This window comes from Asterias amurensis, chromosome 8 (genome assembly GCF_032118995.1).
Source record: "Asterias amurensis chromosome 8, ASM3211899v1".
In the NCBI taxonomy this organism is placed as follows: Eukaryota; Metazoa; Echinodermata; class Asteroidea; order Forcipulatida; family Asteriidae; genus Asterias; species Asterias amurensis.
The window spans coordinates 5,941,357-5,965,994 of record NC_092655.1 but is presented as its reverse complement, the minus strand read 5'-3'; the positions used below and the strand labels follow the sequence as shown (position 1 = coordinate 5,965,994).

Here is a 24,638-nt window from a genome sequence, read left to right as displayed (position 1 = left end):
ATATTATCAGAAGAATTTATATCATGACTGTTTATTAATATTATGAGTACTTAAAAACCTACCCCACGACCCGAGTAACATGGACCAATTGTATCAAGTAAAGAACTTTATAGGAATAGGGGGAAGGCTCAGCTAGAACTTCTGAAGTTCTACGAGTCCCTGTGACGAGTACACAAATTCCCTCACTCCTTACTGATTTTTTTGGTGAAGGAATTCAGGTACATGCAGGTTTATTCCTCAGTCCTCACAAAAAATGCTGGAAAATGCTCCCCAGCCACCCACTACAAATTACAATTCATGGCTGCAGGCAATAAATCACTATGCAGTTTCGTTTGTGACTACCAAGTTGCATTAAACTTAATTTGGTTTTCAGTGTTGCTCTTCTCACAGACACTGTGACTGTCTGTGCACTTTACAGTCAAACTTAGTTTTTTAAGAATAAATTTAATAAATGGAAATTTTTCCGCACCTCGCCACCAATTTATCCGCCCTAAATTAGCTCAAATTACACTTAATTTTGTTCTTACCTAACAAGACGGGTTACCACATATTATACATCCAGAAACAGACAGAGGAAAACAACCTAACATTCGAAAATAATGTTACAAAAAAACGCACGGTTTTGCTCTTCTCACAGTCACTCGCCACACTTTTTGTCAAATTGATTTGCCAGTTGGTGCGTTGCCAAGTTGGTGTGGAAGTCAGTCAGTCAGAAAGTCGTCAAAAATATTTATTTAGTTCAACCCCAAAATGCAGTATTTACTTGACAAAGCATAGAGCCCCAGTTCCAGTATCACCTTCATTAAAATGTGAACATTATTTGCGGTTCAAAATACCTAATATTAAAGAACATAATGCAACAACTTACGGTTTTCTTGACCACATATTCTTGAGAAAAAGTTCACACGTGTGAATTCGTTGACTTGTATATCGCGGGGGTACGTACGTGTACATGTATACTTAAACCACACGCGAAGACCCTGTCACACTTATATTTTTTCCTACATAGGTTGGGTATGTAAAACAATCGCCGAGAGAGGTGCGCTGCACATGTAGTAATAAAAACTTGAAATCTTTGTCAACGCAGGGGCCACTAGAGGGCAGCAAACAATAATTTTGGAAAAGCAAAATGAGAGTTTGACCAGAGACTATTTTTCAAGTAAATCCCAAAATGCAAAAAAGATGTGATTTACCAAATCCCTGAGATTGAAACTTGAAATTAGTGTTTAAATTAGTATAAAATTAACTTTCCGACACAAAATTAATTAAATAATTATAGACAAATAAATCCAGAGTGAAATTGAGCAGTTATATGTTTTTATTTGCAATATTCAAAAACTCCTGATTACTTATGCTTTTTATTGATTTTCTATTTCTTTGGTAATTCTCAAAAGTCTTGAACTAAAAATGCAGGGAAAACCCCATTATGCTTTAAATAGTACTAATGAATAACAATGCACTGATTTCAACATAATGCTACTTTTAACATGTACTTGCAAAAATAATAAAAAATGTCCACCCCTCCCCCCCATCAAAAAAAAAAAAAAAACCCACTAGAACACGAAGGAAGAATACATTTTTCTGGATCGTAGTTTGAAAAGCCACAACTTTGTCTGTGTGAATTCAAACCAAACATACAACAAAAATCCATTTAAAAAAAACGAAAAGAAAATAGTGAAGAAACGACATCAAGTGTATTTCATGAAGGCAATGTTCACAAAAGTGGTCAAAGTTTTCCAAACACTGATCGAACAAAGGTCTAAGTCTTATCAAAACCTCCTGCATAAGAAATTCAAACTGTTAATAAGGCACTACATATACATCACCTGGGGTCGGTTTTACAAAGATAATTGTAACTTAGGACTAGTCCTAGGAGTTATTAAAAATGTGAAGGCTACTCCTTAATTTGGATGAGCTCGTCCTAAATTTGGATAAGACTAGTCTAACTGTTAGTGAAATCCACCTCAGGATTTGAAATGCTCACTGGGCCACTGGCCAGAGAGTGAGAACCAGTCGTTTTTAAAAGCATTTGGCCAGATTCCCAAACAAAAAAAGTCCTAGAGTCAAGAGTTATTCCACACTTTGACACAAGACTTGGGAAAGTACCGAGTAAACAGTGCTTTATACACATCGATGCAAGGGCAAATTTAAAAAAGATTTTATCCTCAATCGTTTCCGTAGATGCTGCTAAAATATAGGATTCTACTTGCCCCTAGCCACAGGGCTAGCTCAGTGGTCTAGTGGTAAGACATCTGCTCTTGCATGGCAAAGGTCACGGGTTCGATTCCCACCCAGTCCAACAGAGACTCTGCTGCAGTCTAAAGCAGGCCTCAATTTTGTTGTTGAGATTTCTACATGCTTCATTGAATAGTTTGTAAAAGTAATGATGAAACTCACTAATAAATATAAATACAAAATGTCTAAAAGAATACATGGAATTGCTGCAATGGGAATAACTATAATGATCAATTGGAAAAGGTAAGCATTGCATTATCAATAATTTTTTAAGTTAAGCAAATTATATTAAAAAACACACAAGGACAAAATTAAACCAATTAATGTGAATAACATGGAACTACTTAAAACATTTTAGAGAAAAAGAGACCCTGACACACAAAGCAATGCAGCCCAAGAAACTTCAAGAAAAAAACCTACGCTTTACAGCTAAAAATGTGTGTATAAGCTTCGTCAGGTGTGGTTCAACATGTTCACAAGCAATAGGTCTATAGAGTACTGTTTTTAACAACATGTGAGCATATTACAAATATTGAACCATCCCAACATATAAACATGTCTTGATAAAAAATGATATGCTTATGAACTAGCTGCTCTATTTACACAGAAAAAAACATGTAAACAACGAAAAAGTGCTTTTTGTTTTTCCGAAATATCTCTAAGCACCATGGAACCATTCCGGCTACCTTAACCAAATTAAATTCATCTCTATATACAAATCATTATGATGTTTTTAGTACTAATATCGCGCTGTGCATGAAGTACGAAAAGTTGTCAAGAATAACCAAGCTATTTAAAAAAGATATTTTATACTTTCATTTTGTAATAATGAATTTTTGCATTTTAAACTGTTTATTTTAATCCTGCTGTATAATCATTTGTTCTTAAACCTATGCAATGCAAAAGCCATTTCAACAACCCCAAGTGCCTGCCGGTACAACACTTGATAATATAATTTGAAGTTTACTAGTGAAAATCTCAAAGGAGACCACAAACTCTCTCAAACAAAAAATGCAAGAGAAATTCTTATACAAATATAAACTAGAGTCCAAAACAAAATTCATTAAGTTTATACTAATTTGGCATGACCTAAATTTCAGTAAAACACAAGCCTTGAAAATTCAGTATTTCTGTTCTGGGGAGTAGCTGATATATATTTTTATTAAACTGGATCTATGCAACTATTTCTTCTTGTTAATATCTTTTGTTTAAGTCCAAACAGCACACCTTTGCAGAATCTGTAAAAAGTTTAACACTTTCAAAATAGCTTAATAACAAGAGCCACATATTCTCATCTCTAAGATGGCAAGTTTGTCTCTTTCAAGACAATTCAAAGGTGCAGGAAGATCGGTGAAAAATCCAGATAAACCACATGCCTCAATCTTAGCAGCTCTATTGAAGGCACTGGACACATTTGGTAATTGCCAAAGACCAGTACATATGTTTTCATGTGATTTATCCCAACATATGCATAAAATAACAAATCTGTGAAAATTTTGACTCAATTGGTCATCAATGTTGGCAAGAGAATAATGAAAGAAAAAACATCCTTGTGTTGCACAAATTGTGTGTACTTTCAGATGCCTTATAAAGGCTTCGGGCCTAAAGTCTTAGTGAGAAGTTTAGATCTTTCTAAAAAACTACATTACTTCAGAGGGAGCTGTTTCTCACAATCTGTTTATAAAATCAACAGCTCTCCATTTATTGTTACCAAGTAAGTATTTATTTTGAGCAACTACCAATAGTGTCCAGTGCCTTTAAGCAGCTCTAATAAATAGGCCATTTGTGAGTTAGATTTGAATAGTGTCTAGTATAATGATTTGCTTAGTCACAATGTACCCCTTACAATTGTATTCCGGGGTAAGCTTTTGCATAGCAACCTCCAGGATGAGCAAACCCTGGTACCTATGTGCCAGGCACATCCATTCAGAATCGTGTATGGCTGTTCACCATCTCTTATACCTGCGCAAAAGCTTGCCCCTAATCATGTGACATAGCAATAGTCTGAGGAATTTAAAAGTGGTAACTTGTGATCAAGCATGTCGTTGTACCAGGCAATACTCATACCCACCAAACTTGTCCAGTGCCTTTATATCGGGCCGACAGGAAACTGCTGGGTCTGACCGATACCTTAGTCCTTCTCCTTGAAGATGCTGAGTTCCTGTACGGGGTTGACATGTAACTTCTTGGCGCCCTTGCGAATCTTGACTTGGGTCTCCTCGGGGACCTCTCGGCGTACAAGGGGCTTCTTCTCTGGGGGCTTCATCTTCCATGACACAACGGGCGACTGGAAACATACAAAATTTAACAAAATTTAGCTTCTTTATGTTCTCATTTAATGACCCTAGTAGTCTTTCTTAAAGGCTTTGGATACTTGTTCAAAATGTTCACAGATTTACATCAAACTAACAGGGTTTGAAGATAACGATAGTGGAAAACTTACCTTCAAATATTACTAACTAAGGTTGTGTAGTTTTTGAGAAATGAGTAAAACAAGTCACAAAATAATTTTGGTCTCATGAGACCAAACTGATTTTAGTATGCAAAATCCCCTTTACCAGTTATGATATTATACCAAAACCATAGCACAACTGGTGAATACGTTTTTACATGCTAAAACTGAGACAAAAATTATTACTTTTACTAATTTCTCAAAAACTACAGCACTTCAGTAGGTAAAATTTCAAGGGGAGCTTTCTACTGTCATAATCTTCAAACTGTGAAAGTTTAATGTAAATCTGTGGACATTGTGTTTTTTTGTTAGGAAAAAGTACATATACTCTTTACGGCTAATTGACAGCAGAACAAAAACAAACAAGTATATCAGAGTAACAGAAGCAGTCAATTGGTGAAGAAGAGAAAGTAGAGAAGCAGAATACAGCAAGAAGAAGCAAGGGATGAACAAAGAAATGGGAGATGGGGTGTAGGGGAAGGTGGGGGAAGGGATTGGTTTAACAACAGGAGGATGGAAACACAAAGGACAAAACTAAAAGAAAAACATAAAAACAGAAAGACAAAATAATATGGGTAAAATATATTTAAAATTAGTGTTGAATAAAACACTAATTTTAGTTTGCTGTTATGTAATAGTACAAGCTACATCTTCTAATAGAAATATGTGAACAGCTTTGCCACTGTTGACTGATTTTTAAATATAAAAAGTAAAATTTAAACAAAAGTTAACTTTGGAAAGTTGCTTCAAATATCAGACACGAAAGTACTCAGACATAAAGAAAAAAAAAGGATAACTCTCAACCGGATGGATCTTTGGCTAGAATATGAAGCATCAAAGAGTTGAAGGAAATCCTCAAAGATACCACCTAAGAATGGTGACATAATGGGAGTGCTTGCTCAATAACTGTTACACTAAAAATCGGAATATGCCATTTTGTTTTCTCTTTCTACATCAAAACAAAATTTCTTCTAAATTTATTTTGTATTCTGCGTTCCATATGCAAATATCGTCCTATTCTGCTACGGCTACAAAAGACTGAACAAAAACAAACGAAATCTTAACCTGCATATTTCTGCACTGCTTAATAAATAAACCTCATTTCATTTTGATGCAGAAAAACCACCTACCACAAGTTCACCAAACTCTTGAAGCATACCCTGTAACTAGTAATAGTTACAAATAAACACACGGTCAACAAACACATTGATATTTTTTTCAAAAAGTAGAGAAGGAATTATCTGTGTTAGAGTGGAACATTGCCTTCTAACAGGGCACTTTAGGCTCAAACAAGGGTTTGTTTTAAAAGTGAATTATGGTTAGAAAGATATGTGACAAGTAGAATACAATAAATCACATGCCATAAATATCCCCTGACATTGAATGTTTCATTTAATTGAGCTGTGTACAAATCGTGCCTGCAGGAAGTCCAGGCTTAGTGCCTCTTTTGTAAACATGTGATGTCACAGGTCACATTGCCTATACAGTCATCACAAAATAAACTGCACCGAACTAGGTATGACCTTTTTCCATTGACACAACAAACTTTTGTTAAAACAGTGACTTACATTAACATTATCAGGACCCTTTACCAGTCTTGAGTATTTAGTTGAAGCCACGTAGGATGCCTTGACAGTCAACACCACAGCGGCCATCAGATTCTTAGCGGCTTGAATCAGGGACGTAGCACTGTCCAACTACAGAGAGAATAATAGTAACAATAATAGGCAATCATTAGACATCCAAGCACCTTACAGTATTTCTACCCAGGTTTATCTGGCCTTATGCGTCCCTGAAACCATCTCAACAGCAATGGCAGCCAAATGGGCATACAAGCCGCTAATCATTCACATCAACAATCTGTAGCCCTCGTAGGTACCTATTTACTCATTGGGTTCCTGGAAGCATCTCATCTCAACTCTACGACTATGCAGCACCGGAACCAAAATACAATGGAAAGAATATCATGCATTCCTCTCACTGCATACTACTTCAATTACACACAGTTTCCAACCCTATAGTCATTTCGTTTTTAGCCTGCACCCACAAGTACTGCTGGCCGCTTTGAACTGGTTCCGCTGGCTCGTAACTGATTAACTGATTAAAAGTTAAGGTAAAACCCTGGACGAAAGCGGTACCATTGTGTGTATTTTTCTCCCCGTGAAAATCCGTTACACACACATGCCCTCAACGCGAAAACGATTCTACAACACACTGTTTCTCTATTTGGGGATCAATTCCTTTGGATTTGAGTTCGATTGTATTATCTCAAATGGGTATTGATTCCTATCGGACTTCTATTACTATGACATCTACTACTGTAGTACGGTCCTAACTTATAGTGCATTCATTGTGTAAAATGCGACCTCCAATTTGATGCAAAACCAAGTGAAACAAACGCAGATACACATTTTAACCAAGAATTACACTCTTTACTGTTGCGTTTCTTGTAATATTCCATATTTATTGTTACACATAAGTAAGCTTGGGCGATATCACGATATTATCGAATATCGCGATATTAATTTGGACACGATTTCGATATCGGATGGATTTGGTTTTAATCGAAATATCGATATATCACGATATATCGCGATATATCGATTAAATATTGCGATGTATTTGCTAGCTGATACCCCATAGGTTTGGAGTAAAACCAGAAGAATAGGTCATTAGAACACCTCTCTTATACTAGGACTGTCTCTTCTACAACTTTCACTTGGAGTTTTGAGACTGATATGTCAAATTTCATTAATCGCGATTATATCGAATATCGCGATATATTGTCGGCGATATATCGTGAATAAAATAAATCGATATCGCCCAAGCTTACACATAAGGTGAATCTACAAACTAGCTGGTTCTAGCCACCCTTACCCCAGATAGCACCAGTTCTCCGCTGATGTTCTGTATTTCTGCTTTGACCTTGCTGGTGATGTTCAGCTGATGGCAGTACAAGGCAATACGCTGGAGGTATGCGATCAGATCATTCTTGGAGGACGAGTCTGGGCACTAGAATTCAAACGGGACAAACAAACATTAACAAACAATATGAGATCTGAGGCACCAGATTGTCAAAATATAACACATGGAAAAAATCTCTGCCCAATTTTATAAAGCAGTTTAGCAGAAAGTACTGGTATGCTAATGAAGATAATCAGAGCAAAAATATTTCCTAGGGATTCTGCAAGTTTCATCCACCTTACAATGCATTTCTTACCAAATCAGCAATACACCTGGCCAACTTGTCTAGTTTGGAACCAGCTTCGGCGATCTTCTTCGCAGCATTGATGACATGCATGGTCGTCTTCAGGGGGCCGCGACCACTGCAAGAAAAAGAAAAAAAACATGGGTTTTAATTACTCCTTGCAAGGAATTTGAGATGACTGATAGTGATAGTCGTAAACAGCACTTAACAACTTTATGTTGAATGACCTCTCTACTAGCACATTCTTTTGACAGATTTACAGCATTTAATGTCAGGAACAACTTCGGATTTTTGCCCATAAACTATGCAGTGTGTTTTCACGGCTGTAACCAATAACTGCTTTTCGATCAATGGCCAGTGGCCAACGGCAAGTTCAACCGAAACAGTTATTGGTACACTATTATTGGTACTAATACACTACAGAGGCCCAGAGCACACAACAAAAAGGCATAGAATCACCGTGTAAAGAGATTTAACTACTTGAATGTTGGATATGAATTCTGTACAAATCATCATACCGTGTGAAGTCTGTCATCTCCATCATGATCATGCACATCTGTTTAGCCAGGATGATGATATCGTTTCCGGTGTCGTCCCACTTGGCCATCTCCATGTCTAGTTTCTCCTTCTCAATCCGAAACAGCTCCACCTCCTGGTGAATCTTCTCTTTCTCTACGTCTGGCAGATCTCTCATCATCGCCTTAGATTTAAAAAAAAAAGTATGAAATAAAAACTGACCAGCCGTCGATTTTACAAAACTCATCCTAACTTAAGATTAATCCTAGGAGTTAAGTTTCGTATCCTTATACGTTAGAACACATGGAGCCCATCCTAAGTCGGGACGGGTAACTAGAGAAAGGATTAATCCTAGCGTGTCGTGAAATCGGCTGCAGGGGTCGATTTCACAAAGATAGGCCTAACTTTAGGACTCTTAGGAATAGTAAATACTTTAGGCTAGTCCCAAGTTACGACGGGTGAAGCCCGGTTTACATTTCCTGCGAATGCGAATGCAATACAAATTTTGAAGTCACAGCCCTGATTTAGCAGCAAATGTTTGGCAGGAGTTGAGCACATTTCAACTGATGCGATCTATTTGTTGCGAACTTGTAATGTCAAAATCTGTATCGCAGTCGCATTCGCAGGAAATATGAGCCAGGCTTGACTCGTCCTAACTTGAGATAAGACTCTTAGTTCTTTGTGAAATCCACTCCTGTTACTTCTAGCAACACCTGTCTGACAGAAATCCAATGGGCCGTATTCATAAAACATAGCAATTGCTTTTTCTAGGCTTTTGCTTACATCTTTATACATACATCTGTATAAAGATGTAAGCAAAGCCTAGAAAAAGCCATTGCTATTTTTTATGAATACGGCCCAATATTCCTACTCATTCTATTTCTGACATGAGCTTACAGGAACATTGCGGCACTTTGGAACCACAGAGATATTGTTCATCTGCTGAGGGAGAAACTTTGGATAAGGCCTCCCCAAGCAACTCAGACCCATGCATGATTCAAACTTAGTGATCACCTGGTCCCCAAATAAGAGTAAAAACAGCGGCCGGGTCTCACTTTTAGTTTGCACAGTGCAGAACCCCTGAGCAATCATATCGGCCTTTTTGGGAGTCAATTCCTTTGGGCACCTTTTTACTCCCAAAATGACTCCTGGAAAAGCAGACAGCATGGGTATGTGCAAGGGATCTTTACTGAGTTAAGTATTCGAAAATGTTTGTGAAAGGATTTCTTCACCCACCCTTGAAGTAATTCCTTCGGCAACATCTTCCTCTTCGGTCATTTCAGTCTTGTAGCTTGCTGTTGAGGAACACATAAAAGAAAGATAGATATTACAGCATCTTGGAATCAAGCAGTCTTGAATATTTTCATTCCAGTAGGTTGTCCTGAGGTCTGGCCATGCACAAACAAGGTGGTCAACACATTTAAGGCAGTGGACACTATTGGTAATTACTCAAAATAATTATTAGCATAAAACCTTACTTGGTAACGAGTAATGGGGAGCTGTTGATAGTTTAAAACATTGTGAGAAAACGGCTCCCTCTGAAGTTATGCAGTTTTCAAGAAGTAAATTTTCAAAAAGAAGTAATTTTCCTCAGATTTTGAGGTCTCGAAATCAAGCATCTGAAAGCACATAACTATGTGTGACAAGGGCCTTTTATCTTCCATTATTGTCTCGCAACTACGAAGACCAATTGAGTTCAAATTTTCACCGTTTTTTGTGTGTGTGCATATGTTGAGATACACCAATTGAAAAGACTGGTCTTTGACAATTACCAAAGGTGTCCAGTGTCTTTAATACCTTTGAATGAAGTTATGAAGGGACCCCAAGGCAATGACTGGGGGCACAGGGGGCAATCGTCCCCCATGGAACTACAAAGTTGAAAAAGAATACTTACATCTGCTCTTGACGTCATATTCTTCTTCTTCATACTCTGTATCCGTCTCCATATCCTCCAGAGACTGCAGGAAAGAAAAACAAAATGTTAGACATCAGTAAAGTATCTTACGGTAGGGTCATAGAATGGTAACTTCTCTCAAAGGTAATGATCGTAAAAACTTTCTTGGTGAAAAGCACTTGCAGCTGTTATAAACTATTGTGAGAAAGGATTCTCTTCATCTTCAAAGTAATACGGTTTTAAATCATTCTCGTCCAGGTTCATCCCAAAACATTTTTACATATAAAACAATTCATGCCTTGATTCTTTCCACTCCAATTTAAAGTGGTTGCACAACAGCAACCTTATTTTATTTTACCATCATTGGAAAAATCAATTATTTTTCTTTCCAATTGTAAGCTTGGGTATGGAGGGTGAAGATAGACAAAAACTGAAGTTTTTTAACAAATGGCCTTTGAGCTCAGGCTCGAGTGTTTTTTATGTTAATCGTCTTGGGTGACTTAAGTCGCTGTTTGGGCTGGAAGGGTTAACCGGAAGTCATAAGTTCAAAAATAATCGTAGATGTACAACCCAACCACACCCCACTTCTTCTATCAAATTGTTTAAAGGGAAGGTACACGTTTGGTAATTACTCAAAACAAATTTTAACCTAAAAACTGACTTGGCAACAAGCATTGGAGAGCTGTTGATAGTATAAAACATTGTGAGAAACGGCTCCCTCTGAAGTAGCATAGATTTTGAAATAGATGTAATTTCACACTAAAATAATAAAAGACTTCTAGCTAGAAGTTTTGTTTAGCTAAGAAGTCTTTTATTCTTATCCGAAAGCACACAAATTCGTCGAAAAAGGGTGTTTTTTCTTTCATCGTTTTCTTCCAACTCTGATGACCAATTGAGCTCAAATTTTCACAGGTTTGTTATTTTATGCATATGTTAAGAAACACCGGTATGTGACAATGACCAATAGTGTACATTCCCTTTAAAGAGAACCTTACCCTGTTCATGAGCACAGCTCTCCTGACGTCTCGTACTCCGTCATAAACCATCCGAGATGCATCAATGAATTCATTCTCGTCCATGTCTTGTGGATTGTTTGAGTTCAGGGAAGACACAGCTTTCTCAACCTTCTCGGAAAAGTGCGGCATAACTGTGTGTATAAAAAAAAGGATGTAGGGCCTGAATGTAGGATACTCTTTTGTGAGGGGGATAACAAAACCTTGAATAGATAATAATAGTGGCTTCTCATATAGCGCTCAAATCCATCAGTCAGAGGCGCTTATGGCATTTCTCAAATCAGCATTTTTCCTGCAAGGTATGTCGAGCTACGTTTTGAAGTATTAGACCTATTCCTTTACATAGCACCATGTAATTGTTTACAAGATGTGATGGTGCAACATGCAGCCAATCAAACCAGGAATACTGGGCAAACCCCTTCTCTTTTCGCTAAGTGCACTGGGTTCTTATACATGCATTACAGAACATTTGTATAACTGTAAGCAGTCTAGGGTGACAATAGAAAAAATGATTCATTTGAAATGTATAGCATGTACTAAGCGTACTAACTACCAGCACTTGCTTGTTTTTTAACCAGCGCACACAGAGCAGCAGCTTTTGGCTAGCCAATCAGCGTTGATTTTCAGTGCTCCCCTCCCAGGGTCTAATGGCGAGAGGTACGATACGGCGCGCCAACTCATGCTATCGAGGCTGGGCCATTCTCCGATCTGTAATGCTTACCTTGGTCTTGCAACACCAGTACGGCTTCCTTGACCTTGTCAGTGTAGACTCCTGGCTCGTAGTTCTGCATCTCAGCGTCGACAACTCCACAGATGCGTGCCGCTCTACCGCGGATGGCGCCTCCAGTACGGTCCAAGGTCTCCACGTCAGCCATCTGCAGAGCCATGACCGCTTTGTTGACATCCTCCAAAATGTGACCCTCTGAGTGAAAAAACAAATATTGCACAAATTAGAATAAAAGGCTAAATTTTGGTTAGTCTGACCTTTCAGTATCATCCACTGTGGTTTGAATGATAGATAAACTATGCTGGCCTACAATATCATATAATGTGATGAATGCACCTACATAAACACAGTGCACTGTCAACCCTCTTACTGTCTGGCCATTCAACTGTGGTTTTAAATGAGAGAAAGACTATGTCAGCCTGCAATATGATATCATGATTTGAATGAATCTACATAGTACACAGTCAACCCTCCTACAGTCTGACCATTTAATACCATCCACAGTGGTTTTGAATGATAGATATACGATGCAAGCCAGCAATGAGATATCGTTCAGTCTAAACATTCAATATCAATCACTGTGGTTTTGTTTGGTTTATAAAGTACAATATCAGTCTGCAATATTATATCAGATGGTGAATGCATTTACACAGTACACAGTCAACCCTCCTACTTTTTGACCATTCAATATCATCCACTGTGGTTCTGAAAGATAGATGTAACTAGGCCATTCTGTAATTAATTAAAACACACAAACCATGCTGTTGATCAATTTTGAATGGTCGGCAAACTTACTGAAGACCAATTCTCAGTTTCACTTTAGTAGTGATTTGTGTTGTGACTTCACACTTTTTCTTTTCCAATAATTTTTGTTGATTTTGGCATCATTTAAATGTCTTCTGATAGATCAATCTCAACTTTTTGTGAAAATCAACTCAAAGATTTCCTGTCAAAGGATTTTCTTTTACCTGACACGGCCAAGAAGTCATCAATAGTTGTGATATCATCCACAGCTTCAGTCAATAGCTTCACTTGGTTCTCCCACTGGTCCTTAAACACGTCCATGTTCTCAAGAGCGACCTGACTCCGAGGGCGGGCTGCCAAGGTTCGCGCAGCATTGATCACCTGACAGGTTACAACAATACAGATGTAATACAGTAAGATTCTCTGATCAGTTAGAACAATATCAAAAAGTCCACATGATTGCACATGAAGCCATTTACCACAACCTTTGATGAAACGTTCAAACATAAAAGGTTATCATTGGCTAGAGATCTCACCTGAGGACAAAGTGTTTCAATCTGTGCTACTGCCATGCGAACCATCTTCACTCCTTCCTCATTGCTGGACATAGAGCAAGCCAAATGAGCCACCTAATAAACACAAAAGTATCAACAACATTACAGCTAGAAAGAAAAATTCATTGTTTCTGTTTTTGTTAAAATGGGAATCAAGCTAGTTTGACTGGGACCTTTTGTAAAAATTTCAACTGTACATAGGTGCAGCCTCCTTGAATTTAGGTCCACCTCACGGGTCAAGTTTCATTACAAATTTGTTTAACAAAGTGTTACAAAACTTTCCAATGAGGTCTCAGTCTCAGTTTAGATTATTACAGTCTCGGTCTCGGATTGTAAAATCTCGGTCTCGCTATTTGTCTCAGAAGATGAAGTTTCAGTCTTGGACTTTGAGGTCTTGACTCCAACACTGTAAAGACGGCCATAGTAAGTAATGATTATTTGCTTACCTCGACCAGTTTCTGAGCGTGCTCTCTGAAGACACCAGCGTAGTGTTCCGTTTCTCTCTCATTTCCACTCTTGGCTGCTTCGATTAGGACCAGCAGAGGCATGTTTGTCTCCAAGAAGGTATCTGAGACATGGTCACCAACAGCCTTCCTCAACTGTTGGAACAACGACAATGTGCAGTGGTAAACTTAACATTATTTCTATGCTGATGACTAAAGCCTGGTCTATACTTCTATACAAATTTTGTCGTCACATGGCTGTTTTCACAGTGATTATTTCACAGGAGTTCAGCACATTTCAAATGATACAAAGTATTTGTTGGAAATTTGTGATAACAAATTCATATCGCATACACATCCGCTGGAATTATGGACCGGGTTTTATGGGCCTTGTAGCAATCAGTCCAGGACAACCGGTGGATAAGTAACCTCCAGGACAAGGTTTGTTACCCGTTGTTAAATCACCTTGATTGAAATTGGGTGTTGGAGAAACTTAAAGCCATTATACACTTTCGGAACGGAAAAAAAAAAGAAAGTTCACAGGTTTACAAATAACTTACAGGGTTTACAGAAGGTAATGGTGAAAGACTTCTCTTGAAACATAATTCCATGAAATCCTTTACTTAAAACAATTATCAATTCTCGTTGTCGAGAATTACGGACTTATTTTAAACACATATCATGACATGGCGAAACGTGCGGAACCAATGGTGGGTTTTCCCTGTTCTTTTTTCCCGACTCCTATGACCGATTGAGCCCAAGTTTTCACAGGTTTGTTATTTTATATATCGAGGTGATACACGAAGTGTGGGCCTTTAGACAATACTGTTTACCGAAAGTGTCCAATGGCTTGAAGGAGAAGTTCACATTGCCTGATACTACATTTGTTAACAAACCACAGAGACTAAAATTACTTGCTACTGGAAAACAAGCAGCGGGTCTCTACATGGGTTATTAGAATCAAATCCACTACACATCTTGGGGTACAACACATGAGTAGCTAACTTCGCCGCTAACTTCGCCGCCACATTTATCCGCTAGCTACACTAATTAATCTACCTGTCTGCGGAGATCTCGGGTCTTGTGGCACATGCGGTCAATGGCTTGATCCAGGGGGTCGCTGCGGTCCTTACGGCCAGCCTAAAAGTAAAACAACAAAACAGTAACAATGACCGTTAAGAACATCTGTCATACATGACACTGCTGACATCAACATCAAACAAACAAGAGGAAAACAGGTGAAGACTGTTATGAATAATGCTATAAAACAAAGCAGTCGGTATGTAATACATTAATAGAAATACAAGTTATCTAAAAGAACTTGTGCATGAATATCATAGGCCTTTTTTGGAGGGTAAAAAGTAAAAAGCATTTACATCGAACAGAGAACAAACTTGTATAAAGGAAAGCACATGCAGCTTTATAATGGCATCTGCAAACGAACAAGATTGAGCTGTGAAAATGTCACTGGAGTGCCAAGGCAGCGCACAGCTGTATACTCCCCAGGGAGCTGAGAAATATTAAAGGATGTAATTGGCCCAATGACCAGGGCACTATATGTTAAGCGCATTGAGACGTTATTGTGAAATGCACTTTACAAATAAGAACTAGTTTTTATTATTGTTATTGTTATTCATTTCAAGCCCTGATGGGTCATTATGAATTCATTATGAATTGACAACAACTTACACAATTCATGTACTCAGTGAGTAAGTCTTGAAGTGCCTGTCTGACGGCATTACACTCTGCAACAATCCTCTCTCGTCTGTTGTCACGAGTACATGAAGAATCTGCCATCAGGGCCGCTCCACTGATGATGCTCTCTAGTTGCTCCTCAAGAGACGGGCGGGTTCGGATCTCATTGTAATCTGTAGGGCTCATCTTGATCTTACGCTGGAGGAAAAGCAATGAAATAATAAGAATAATAGTGGCTTCTTATATAATACTAATACTAATAATAGCACTAATAATAATCGTATTTATAATGCGCCTTTTGCCAAATGATACAAAGCGCTAGGTATTATTACTGCAAGGAGTGGGACGAAGTTTGAGATATAAGACCTAGTCCTTAGCACCATGGTTTACAAGGTGTTGTGGCACAATATGCTGCCAATCCAGCCAGGAACACCGGGGCGAACGCCTTCTCTTTTCGATAAGTGCACTGGGTTCTTTTACATGTGTTTACACAACACATGGGACCAACGCCTTAATGTCCCTTCCGAAGGATGAAGCAATGGTTATGTCACGGCTGGGGATTCGAACCCACACTCTGCTGATCAGAAACACCAGAGTTTGAATTTGGTTCTCATATCCATCACTCAGTGATGTTCAAGGCCCTTCAACATTCAGTATTTTTCTGCAAAGTATGTGGGACCATGTTTGATGTATGAGACCAGCATGAGACCTACTCCTTTACATAGCACCCTGTAATTATTTACAAGGTGCTGTGTTGTCAAAACCCTTTAAAGATCTAAACTTTATCAGAAGAAACAAAACAGCTGTCTTTTCACCAGCCTGACTTAAACATCTGAAATTTCACATCCCTGAGGGGTAAGGTGCAAAAGAACAGCTTTTTAACAACTGGCTTTTATGTTCAAGCTTGAATGTTTTTTTTTTGGTGTTAACTTGGGCAATTAAAGTCGCTATTGTGGCTAAAAGGGTTTATACCGCCACAAAGTAGATCCGGGCATGGAATTTCATCGTGAAAGGGCACAGCCATTTCCATTTAGCAAAGGGCACTTCTTTTTCAAAATCTATGGGAAGTCTATGGGAAACTTTTAAAGGGGGCAGAGGCCAAGATCAGGGCAACGGAGGCCATGGCCTTTGTTGCCTCCAGGTAATTCAAGGCCTGTAGTTCAGACACTTACATCAAGGTCGTCCAACGCAGCGATGAGCTCCCCGGTACCTCCTATATCAGCCTCAGGAACATCATCCAAGTGGGCTTGAGATACATTAGAGATGGTGTTCATAGCGCCCTCAAGCTGCTTGACCACAAAGTCACGATTCTCCCTTGCAGCTGGGACGTCTGGATGGCGAAGATAGGCCTGTCAGAGAAAAAATTAAAGTGTCACAGAGGATCTAAAAAACGTCAATGAAAAAAGCGTTCACATTTGTTCTAAAATCAAGTCGATTTGAGAAGACACATATCAACCGCAAAAAAACTTTTGGTAATGCCTTGCTTACTAGAGTGTCTTCGTGTTTTTTAGTTTTCCGAAATAAAAGGGAAACCAGGGCCAAGGTCATGGCTCTGCTTAGCACTGAATTCTGCACTTACGATCAACATTTCCCGCTCATGAGGCAAGTGCCAGACTCCTGTGTAAGCATGAATGTGATTGTAAGTGGGAATGCTTAGTAACGCACACAAGCAAAAATCCCTTGATAACCTTTGAAATATGTTGGATGCAAGCTCTGAATTCCTGTTGATCAGAAACACCAGAGCTTGAGTCTGCTGACCGTAATCGTTCAGCCACGACACGGTACATTATCAAACAAATTTTATACCATCTGACAAAAAGTGAAATGGCAGAGAAAGCAAAATTTTACTTGAGAAGCTGTCAGCAGCATGGTGCTGTGTTTCTTCAGGTCAGCTCTGGCTGCAGCCATCTCGTCACGCTGACGAGGATCTTTCAGGTCATTCTGACGTCTTGCGAGGAGCTTGTTGAACTCCATCATGTCTTTGCCGAATGTCTTGAAGCTCGATGCCAGATCTTGCTGGTTGTTGGACCTCATTATCTTGGCTAGATCTCCCTCCACCTTTAACAAATTAAAATGCCAAGTGATGGTCAGTTGTACTTGAAATATATGTTTCAGTGAAAATTGTGGTGCAGGTGTAGAGGCATTCAGAATTAAAACAAGCATTACTCATGATGACTGTTTCTTTTAAAGAGTCCGTATGTTTGGTTATGACTCTGAAAACTAATGGCAACAAAAACTTACTCAGTAAAAAGTACAGCTGTATTTGATATTTTATAATGCATTTTGAGAAAAATTTCACTTTGAAGTACTGTCGCTATGGGAAAAAGTGATAACTTTTGCTGTTAATCAAGTGGTCACATTTATGTCTCAATCTAGTAAATTTGTAGAATTTTTGAGGATTAATACCATGTTTTTATAACATAAATGACAGTAGGATTCTGAACTTACCACTTGAAGAGACTTGAGCAGCAGGTGAACGTCTACCATATCAGCCATGATAAGCAGCCGGGTGACGGCCGACAGAAGGTTACGGGCAGCCCGGGTCATGGACCCACGCTTCATGGACGAGCAAGGATCGTCAGCAAACTCTGATGAAGCCTTGTGCATTGTATCACCTGAAATGGTAGGAAAACGGGAATGTGAGACGTGTAGGGCCTTCTTGTAGTTAAAACAAGATGCACAGAATGACCATTATCGCAACGTCACAGCACAATTTTTGACAACGAAGGTTGGAAAACTATGGACTTTTACATAATTGTATGTGCACATACAATCCTTAGGACAAAGCAATTACAGTACAGCATCTTGCTCAAAGACATGAGTGCCATGGCAAGGAATCAAAGCCACTGCTGATCAGAAACAACTGTCCTTGAATCCGCCATGGCACTTCCTTGGGTCATCTGGGCCCAATTTCATGGCTCTGCTAACCATAAGCAAAGAATCATCGCTTGCAGACACATGGAATTCTGCGTTTATGTCAAGCGTATTTCACAGGGCTAGCTTGGAATTTAACTTGAGCGCGTGCTACTTTACGTTACTACATGTAGGATTTCTTATCTTACACAGCTACATGTAGTACAGAAATTCGGTGCTTGGCAAGCTGGCAAGCAGGCAAGCAGAGAACACTGAAGGTAAGTGCAGAACTTTGGCGGTAAGAAGAGCTATCAAATTTGGCCAATTGGGCTAACAAACACTAGCTACCAACCACAACAATGGAAGACAGGCAGAGATTGTACTACACTAACCTTTCTCCCTGACGTCAGCCACCGTTTCCAGCATCTGTTTACGAATCTCTGGTATCTCATTGGCAATCTCTTCACCCTTCTTGATGAATGCCTCGGTAGCCTTGGCAACAGCTGCGACGAGGACGTGGGCTTTCTTGGAGTGGCCCTTCTTCCTATTAGACGGTTGGGTTTTCACAAGGGTGGTGACCTAAATGTAAAAATAAATCAAAACAATATCAACATTGAGTAACTTTATGCAATACAGAACAATTATTTTAGCAACTTGAACCTCGCTCTCTAAGGGGCACAACAAATTTCCTTCTGCAGCTTGTATGTAAGGGGCAACACTGTGATAAAATTTTATTTTTGTACGGGAACCTTTCACATGGCAAAAAAGCAAAAGCGTAGGGCACCAGGGCAATTGCTGTGGCGCCAGGGCTTATTTCAAGGCTTGCTTTTAAACCCCCCACAATTATTTTTGTTTTGTTTACATTTATTATTCTGAATGGGCCACAAACTAATATTAATAAGCAAGTTGTTAATAAGTATCTGAAGTCTTGATCAACAAACAAATGTTGATATTAAGTTGGCCCAATAGGAATCTTCCTCTGTGCTGTACACATAATGTGACAGTGAAAGGCTGCCAAGCCTAATATTAAAGGGAAAACCACGCAATAAGGCATATTTGTGGGGATCGTTATATTCTACCTTTAAAACATCTTTCTAACCATGCATTTTATAACGAACGGTTTCAAACACTTTTTCATAGACCAACTCGCCCAACCCAAGGCAACGTGTCCCTTTAAGTATACTAACCTGCATAACCAGTGGTTCAAGAGTCTTCTCCACCGAGTAGGTACGGATCTCAAGATTCTTGGGGTCCCATTTGAACACCAGACTGCCCATTGGGCTGCCCTTAGTTGTCATCTTCACGTCTTAGCTTTGTGCTTCGGTCCAAATGTTTATTCTGGAGATGATATCATTACTATTAGTTTTTTCTTAAAACAGTCAAAGCACAGTCCAGAGTTATCGGCGAAATCAAAGAACACTTGGTCCACAGAGACACTCTAATCCTAGAAAAGTGGGGTGTCGTGGCCGAGCGGTTAAGAGTAATCAGATTCAAGCTCTTGCGTTTGATCAGCAGAATATATGTTTGAATTCTGGTCGTGAAACTTGTGTCTGGGGTCTCGAAAATTAAATTCGTAGAAAATTACTTCTTTCTCGAAAACTACGTCACCAAGTAAGGTTTTATGCTAATAAATATTTGAGTAATTACCAATTGTGTCCACTGTCTTTAAGGTCCAATGATCAGGTGAAACGCTTTGGAACGCCCTTTCGGCATGAAAAGCACTAAATAAAAACTAACTATTAATGTTATTATTAGCAGTAAAGTTGAAACACCTGTGTGGCCAATTTCATAGCGCTGCTAAACAGTTAGCAAATTTTTGTGCTTACTGTGTCATAAAAATTCAAATTTGTGAACTGATGTGCTCATTTTCCAACAGTTTCCTCATGTCAAAGGATGACTACCTTCATTCCAAACTTGTTCTACTTTCAACCGGTGTTTGTTGAATATACAAGTGTTACGACTATTCAAAACTATCTGCCTTCGAAAGCAAAGCTTCTTTATATAAACTAAAACATTTCCAAACAAGGAAATATTTCCACACATGATACCAATCTTTGAATAAGTAACTTTCAGTTCTAGTCAATATGAATGATTGCACAATTTTTTTCCTTTTTTGAGCAGGAAAAGGTTAAATTGTAAAACATTTGAGTGAATTTGCCCTTTTTCATTGGGCTAGCAAGTGAAAAGAAATACAATATATATATAGAAACTAACGTCCGTCGCTATAGCGAAAATACTCAAAAACTCGATATTTTGTTGACATCGAAATCCCCGATGTCACTTTTATAATCATATCGTAATATCGGATTTTCGATATATCGAAAATTTCGATGTTTGAAAATTTCGATGTTCTTAAATGATATCGAAAATACCAAAAGAGTGTCCGATTATTTAAGAGAAATCTGTGTTTGAGTATTAGAAAAGCCGTCGTCGTTATGTAGTTTCATCATTTTGAGTTGCCGTAATTAAATAAAATATGTTTTACAATACAACCAAGTATGTCTGCTTGTTCTTTGGGATTTCGCCATCAGCCGCTGGCCCGCCGCAGAAGTTCACGACCCCGCGTCGGACAACTTGATTGACACTTTTACGTCAATGCATCGGCAACTGACACCTTAATGTCGGCGAGTCACGCAACTCACAAAGGCTCTGTGTCATTTTGAGACGGTCAATCATGGCCAATCACGAATCGAGAATTGTGGTGAGCGTTCACCAATATTGGCCAAGCCAGCGGTAGCGGTGATCATACTTTGTTGTAAAACCAGAAATAATCGGGGCGCGGGACTACGCAATTTGAAATTTTTGAACTACAAACAAGGTTGGGGCCCCCAAAAACAGGTTTAAATGTAACCCTATTAAACTGTCAGTCTACGGTATATATATTTCTACTCGCCATGAAATACGCGCGCGCGGAAAAATTTCTACGCGCGCGGGAAATACTCGATATATCGAGTGTACTCGATATTAAATTATGGATATATCGGTAATGGGAAAAAAACGATATCGACGGACGTTAATAGAAACTTAAGGCAGTGGACACTATTGGTAATTACTCAAAATAATTTTTAGCATGAAACCTTCCTTGGTAACGAGTAATGGAGAAAGGTTGGTAGTATTACACATTATGAGAAACGACTCCCTCTGAAATGAGGTCGTTTTTGAGAAAGACGTATTTTTCCACGAATTTGATTTTGGGACCTCAGATTTAGAATTTGATTTTGAAGTCTCAAAATCAACCATCTGAACGCACACATCTTCGTGTGACAAGGGTGTTTTTTCCTTTCATTACTGTCTTGCAAGTTTGATGACCGTTTGAGCTCAAATTTTCACAGGTTTGCTATTTTATGCATATGTTGAGATAACCAACTGTGAAGGCCAGTCTTTAACAATTACCAATAGTGTCCACTGCCTTTAACTTGGGTAAGACTTGACTTGGGTACGAGTTGACCCGTTTCGTGTACATAGGCTACTTCTAGTTTCTACTTGTTTTGTATTCACTTCGTACACCCAAGTCGCTTCTGGTAAGTTGCATTCATGTTTGAACAAATTTAATTTAATTTTAAAATAATATTCTGTAGGCCTAGCCCACCTTGTTGAGCTGTTAATGGCTCCGCTTTTAACATCGGTCTCATCACTGTCACCATGGCATTACAGCCTACCTTCGATACATGTCTTAAATGCCAAGTTTTCAAAGACGCAAAATGCGCAGTAGTTTGATTGCAAATTTCTCCCATTTAAAAAAGTCCTATACTACTCCAGTATACCTAATTTTATCCCTTACAGTTGTGGAATTACTATGACACATAACAGGGCTTACTAAATGACGACTTTGTCAACCATATTCATTGTCATGATGTGTGACTTTTGGTCTTGGATTAGAGACTTGGGTCAATTAAAAATGAGTGAAAAAGTGGGGTAGTGACACACTCACACAGGCAGGATAAAGAAATCTTTCCAAGGCATTATATACCTTGCTTTAGTTGCAATGATCATCTCCAAACGAAATAACAATAAAAAGCTCGTACATGTACGTTGGACAATGGAATCATCCTAACCCAGTCCAGTGTCGTACAATTATAACAGTCAGTGCAGTGCAGTGTCAAACACGTCCGTAAATTGGGCAGCCAGCTTGGTTTTGAAACGTCCAATTGTTTTTTTTTACGCTTTAGTTCTATTCCAAACTATCAACACAATGACCATCTACAGTCGACCAAATGAACAACTAAAATGAACACTTTTGTAAAATATACTTCAGTATTAATGACAAAAACCAACCTGTTTATAGTGTTTCCAATAGATATTCCACTGAACTCTCCATACAAACTTCAACGTTTATTTTTAGTTGTGTGAGTTGAAGTTCGTATCTCTCTTGCTATAACTTCCGGGCTATTACAATTATTTTACTTACACCCCTGCATCTGCATTATAATGTTTTGTATTAAAACAAAATTTGCGTTTAAATTAAGATTTTTCTACACATAGATATTGGATGTATTTATTTTAAGGGTAGAATGTGGTCTTTAACATAATACTCTTAGATAAATTTAACAGTTTGACAATAAAGCTTCGCAATAGTGCAGAAAATCAGAGGGAGTAACAGTAGTAAATGAAAGAAAGTCTAACTGACATTCCAATCTAACCACGCCAAACAACTATGTATGAGTCACGTGACAGTGACTAATTCCTAAAAAATTAAACATACCGTCTGACATGTACGTCTGGCCTTGAATAACAAATGCCCTGACCTTGGCCCCGGTGCCCTTATTTACCAAGATTCCATTTAAAGTGCCATTGGCACAATTGAAAAATTTCTACGCTTGCCCTCTCAAAGGGTCTAATGAGGCGTGGTTTTCTCTTGAGGTTGGGGAAGGAGAGGGGGGGGGAGGACAATTAGGTTCCGGTCACATTTCAGAAAGTTGTTTTGAATTAGAGACAAATACAAAAGTAAGAAACATTTTAACTTATATCACTAGCATATGTCATACTTATTATAGACTCCACCACACCGAAACTGAATAATGAGTGTTTGAACTTTGATTAGATTTAGTAACTTTAGGGGGGGGGGGGTTCCTTTGATCAATGATTAAAGCAAGGATGATAATACTGATACATGCAAGAAAACCATTTCGTTGCTGTTTGTGGTATAGAGCCTTTTATTAATAACCCTGCCTCAAACGTCCATGCTCAAAAACAGAGAGTATGTGTGTGTGTGGGGGGGGGGGGTGGGGGGGGGGTGGGTACAACCATGGAGGTGGTACAACATCTTGTTACTAATTATTACCATGGAGCAATAGACTAGATCTAGTTTATTGCTCCATGTTATTACATGGTGACACCGTCAACAAGAAAGCACAGTCGGACAGTATTAGGCCAAATAACAAAATACCCTCCCCTCATCCTTTTTGGAGGCCGCATCCATTTTTTTCTTCAAAAAGACAAAATTGTCGTTGTATTTCTCATTAAACTTAGCAATCTTTTAAGACCGTGTAACTGTATAAAGTAAATGACGACTTTATATTGAAGAATTGGTGGTCAGTTTCAGTTCAATTGCTTGGCGGCCACCTTTTAAAAAAGTAAATAAAAAATTAAAAAGCCCTCAGTTTCCTTTTGTTGAACATACTGTATTAGCGTGTCACAAAATAAGAAGAACACAAACTCACTTTCAATTAGTTAAAACTATAAAATAAAAAAAATAATATTGTTTGAAATCAAAATCGACTTAGGTAATAAATAAAACTAGGCCAACTCGACGCACCAGCTGGACCAAATTTCACAGAGCTGCATGTTTTAAGTCAAAAAGGGGCTAAGCACAAACAAACTATGCTTAACGGAATAAGATTTTTTTTTGTAAGCTCTATGATATTGGGCTCAGTTTGTGATGGGCGAAAGCATATAAAAAGAGTTAGACAACGAAAATGTTTATTTCAAAGTTTAAGTTGAATGTCCTATAATCCCCAACATTACATTAGTAATAACCACCAACATATGTTATCATAATATTAATATTTGAGACACGTAATAATTATGAGTCCCGTGTGTGCAATAGTGTAAATAACCAATATTCTTATCGAACTGAACTTTGAGATAATGACATCATTAATAATAATAGGAAAACATATCATAATACACATTTGTCTTGGAAGTGCAACAAATATTTTTGTTATTCCTCAAAGATTTATGGACAGACATGACGATTGACTTGCATTTTTTAATTAATTAAAAGTGTACCGAAATGAGTATGTTATTGGGCCTATTGTCTTACTTTTAAAATTAAACCTCCCTTTTCTACTTTAGAATACCACCC

The 24,638-nt window shown here is 38.4% G+C and overlaps 2 protein-coding genes across 4 annotated transcripts in view; both read right to left on the bottom strand.

The window, feature by feature from the left end:
* The window catches only part of LOC139940473 (uncharacterized), a 62,058-nt gene extending 61,116 nt beyond the window's left edge, over nucleotides 1-942 (bottom strand). For all 3 annotated transcript variants that reach the window (XR_011786452.1, XR_011786451.1, XM_071936747.1), the window contains exon 1: nucleotides 869-942. The gene's annotated coding sequence lies outside the window, so the exon portion shown is untranslated. The remainder of the gene's footprint in view (nucleotides 1-868) is intronic.
* Nucleotides 943-1,310: 368 nt separating this feature from the next.
* Nucleotides 1,311-24,635, bottom strand: LOC139940398 (catenin alpha-2-like). The gene is made up of 20 exons (XM_071936627.1): nucleotides 22,610-24,635; nucleotides 19,522-19,672; nucleotides 18,727-18,913; nucleotides 17,930-18,096; nucleotides 17,330-17,539; nucleotides 16,654-16,830; nucleotides 15,476-15,679; nucleotides 14,846-14,926; nucleotides 13,790-13,942; nucleotides 13,326-13,418; nucleotides 13,014-13,170; nucleotides 12,040-12,240; nucleotides 11,301-11,452; nucleotides 10,306-10,369; nucleotides 9,648-9,706; nucleotides 8,414-8,595; nucleotides 7,908-8,013; nucleotides 7,565-7,699; nucleotides 6,256-6,384; nucleotides 1,311-4,522 (listed from the first exon to the last, which is right to left on the bottom strand). Exons 2-20 carry the CDS (start codon nucleotides 19,630-19,632, stop codon nucleotides 4,367-4,369), a joined length of 2,724 nt encoding a protein of 907 aa, XP_071792728.1. The 5' UTR covers nucleotides 19,633-19,672; nucleotides 22,610-24,635; the 3' UTR covers nucleotides 1,311-4,366.
* Nucleotides 24,636-24,638: the final 3 nt, after the last annotated feature.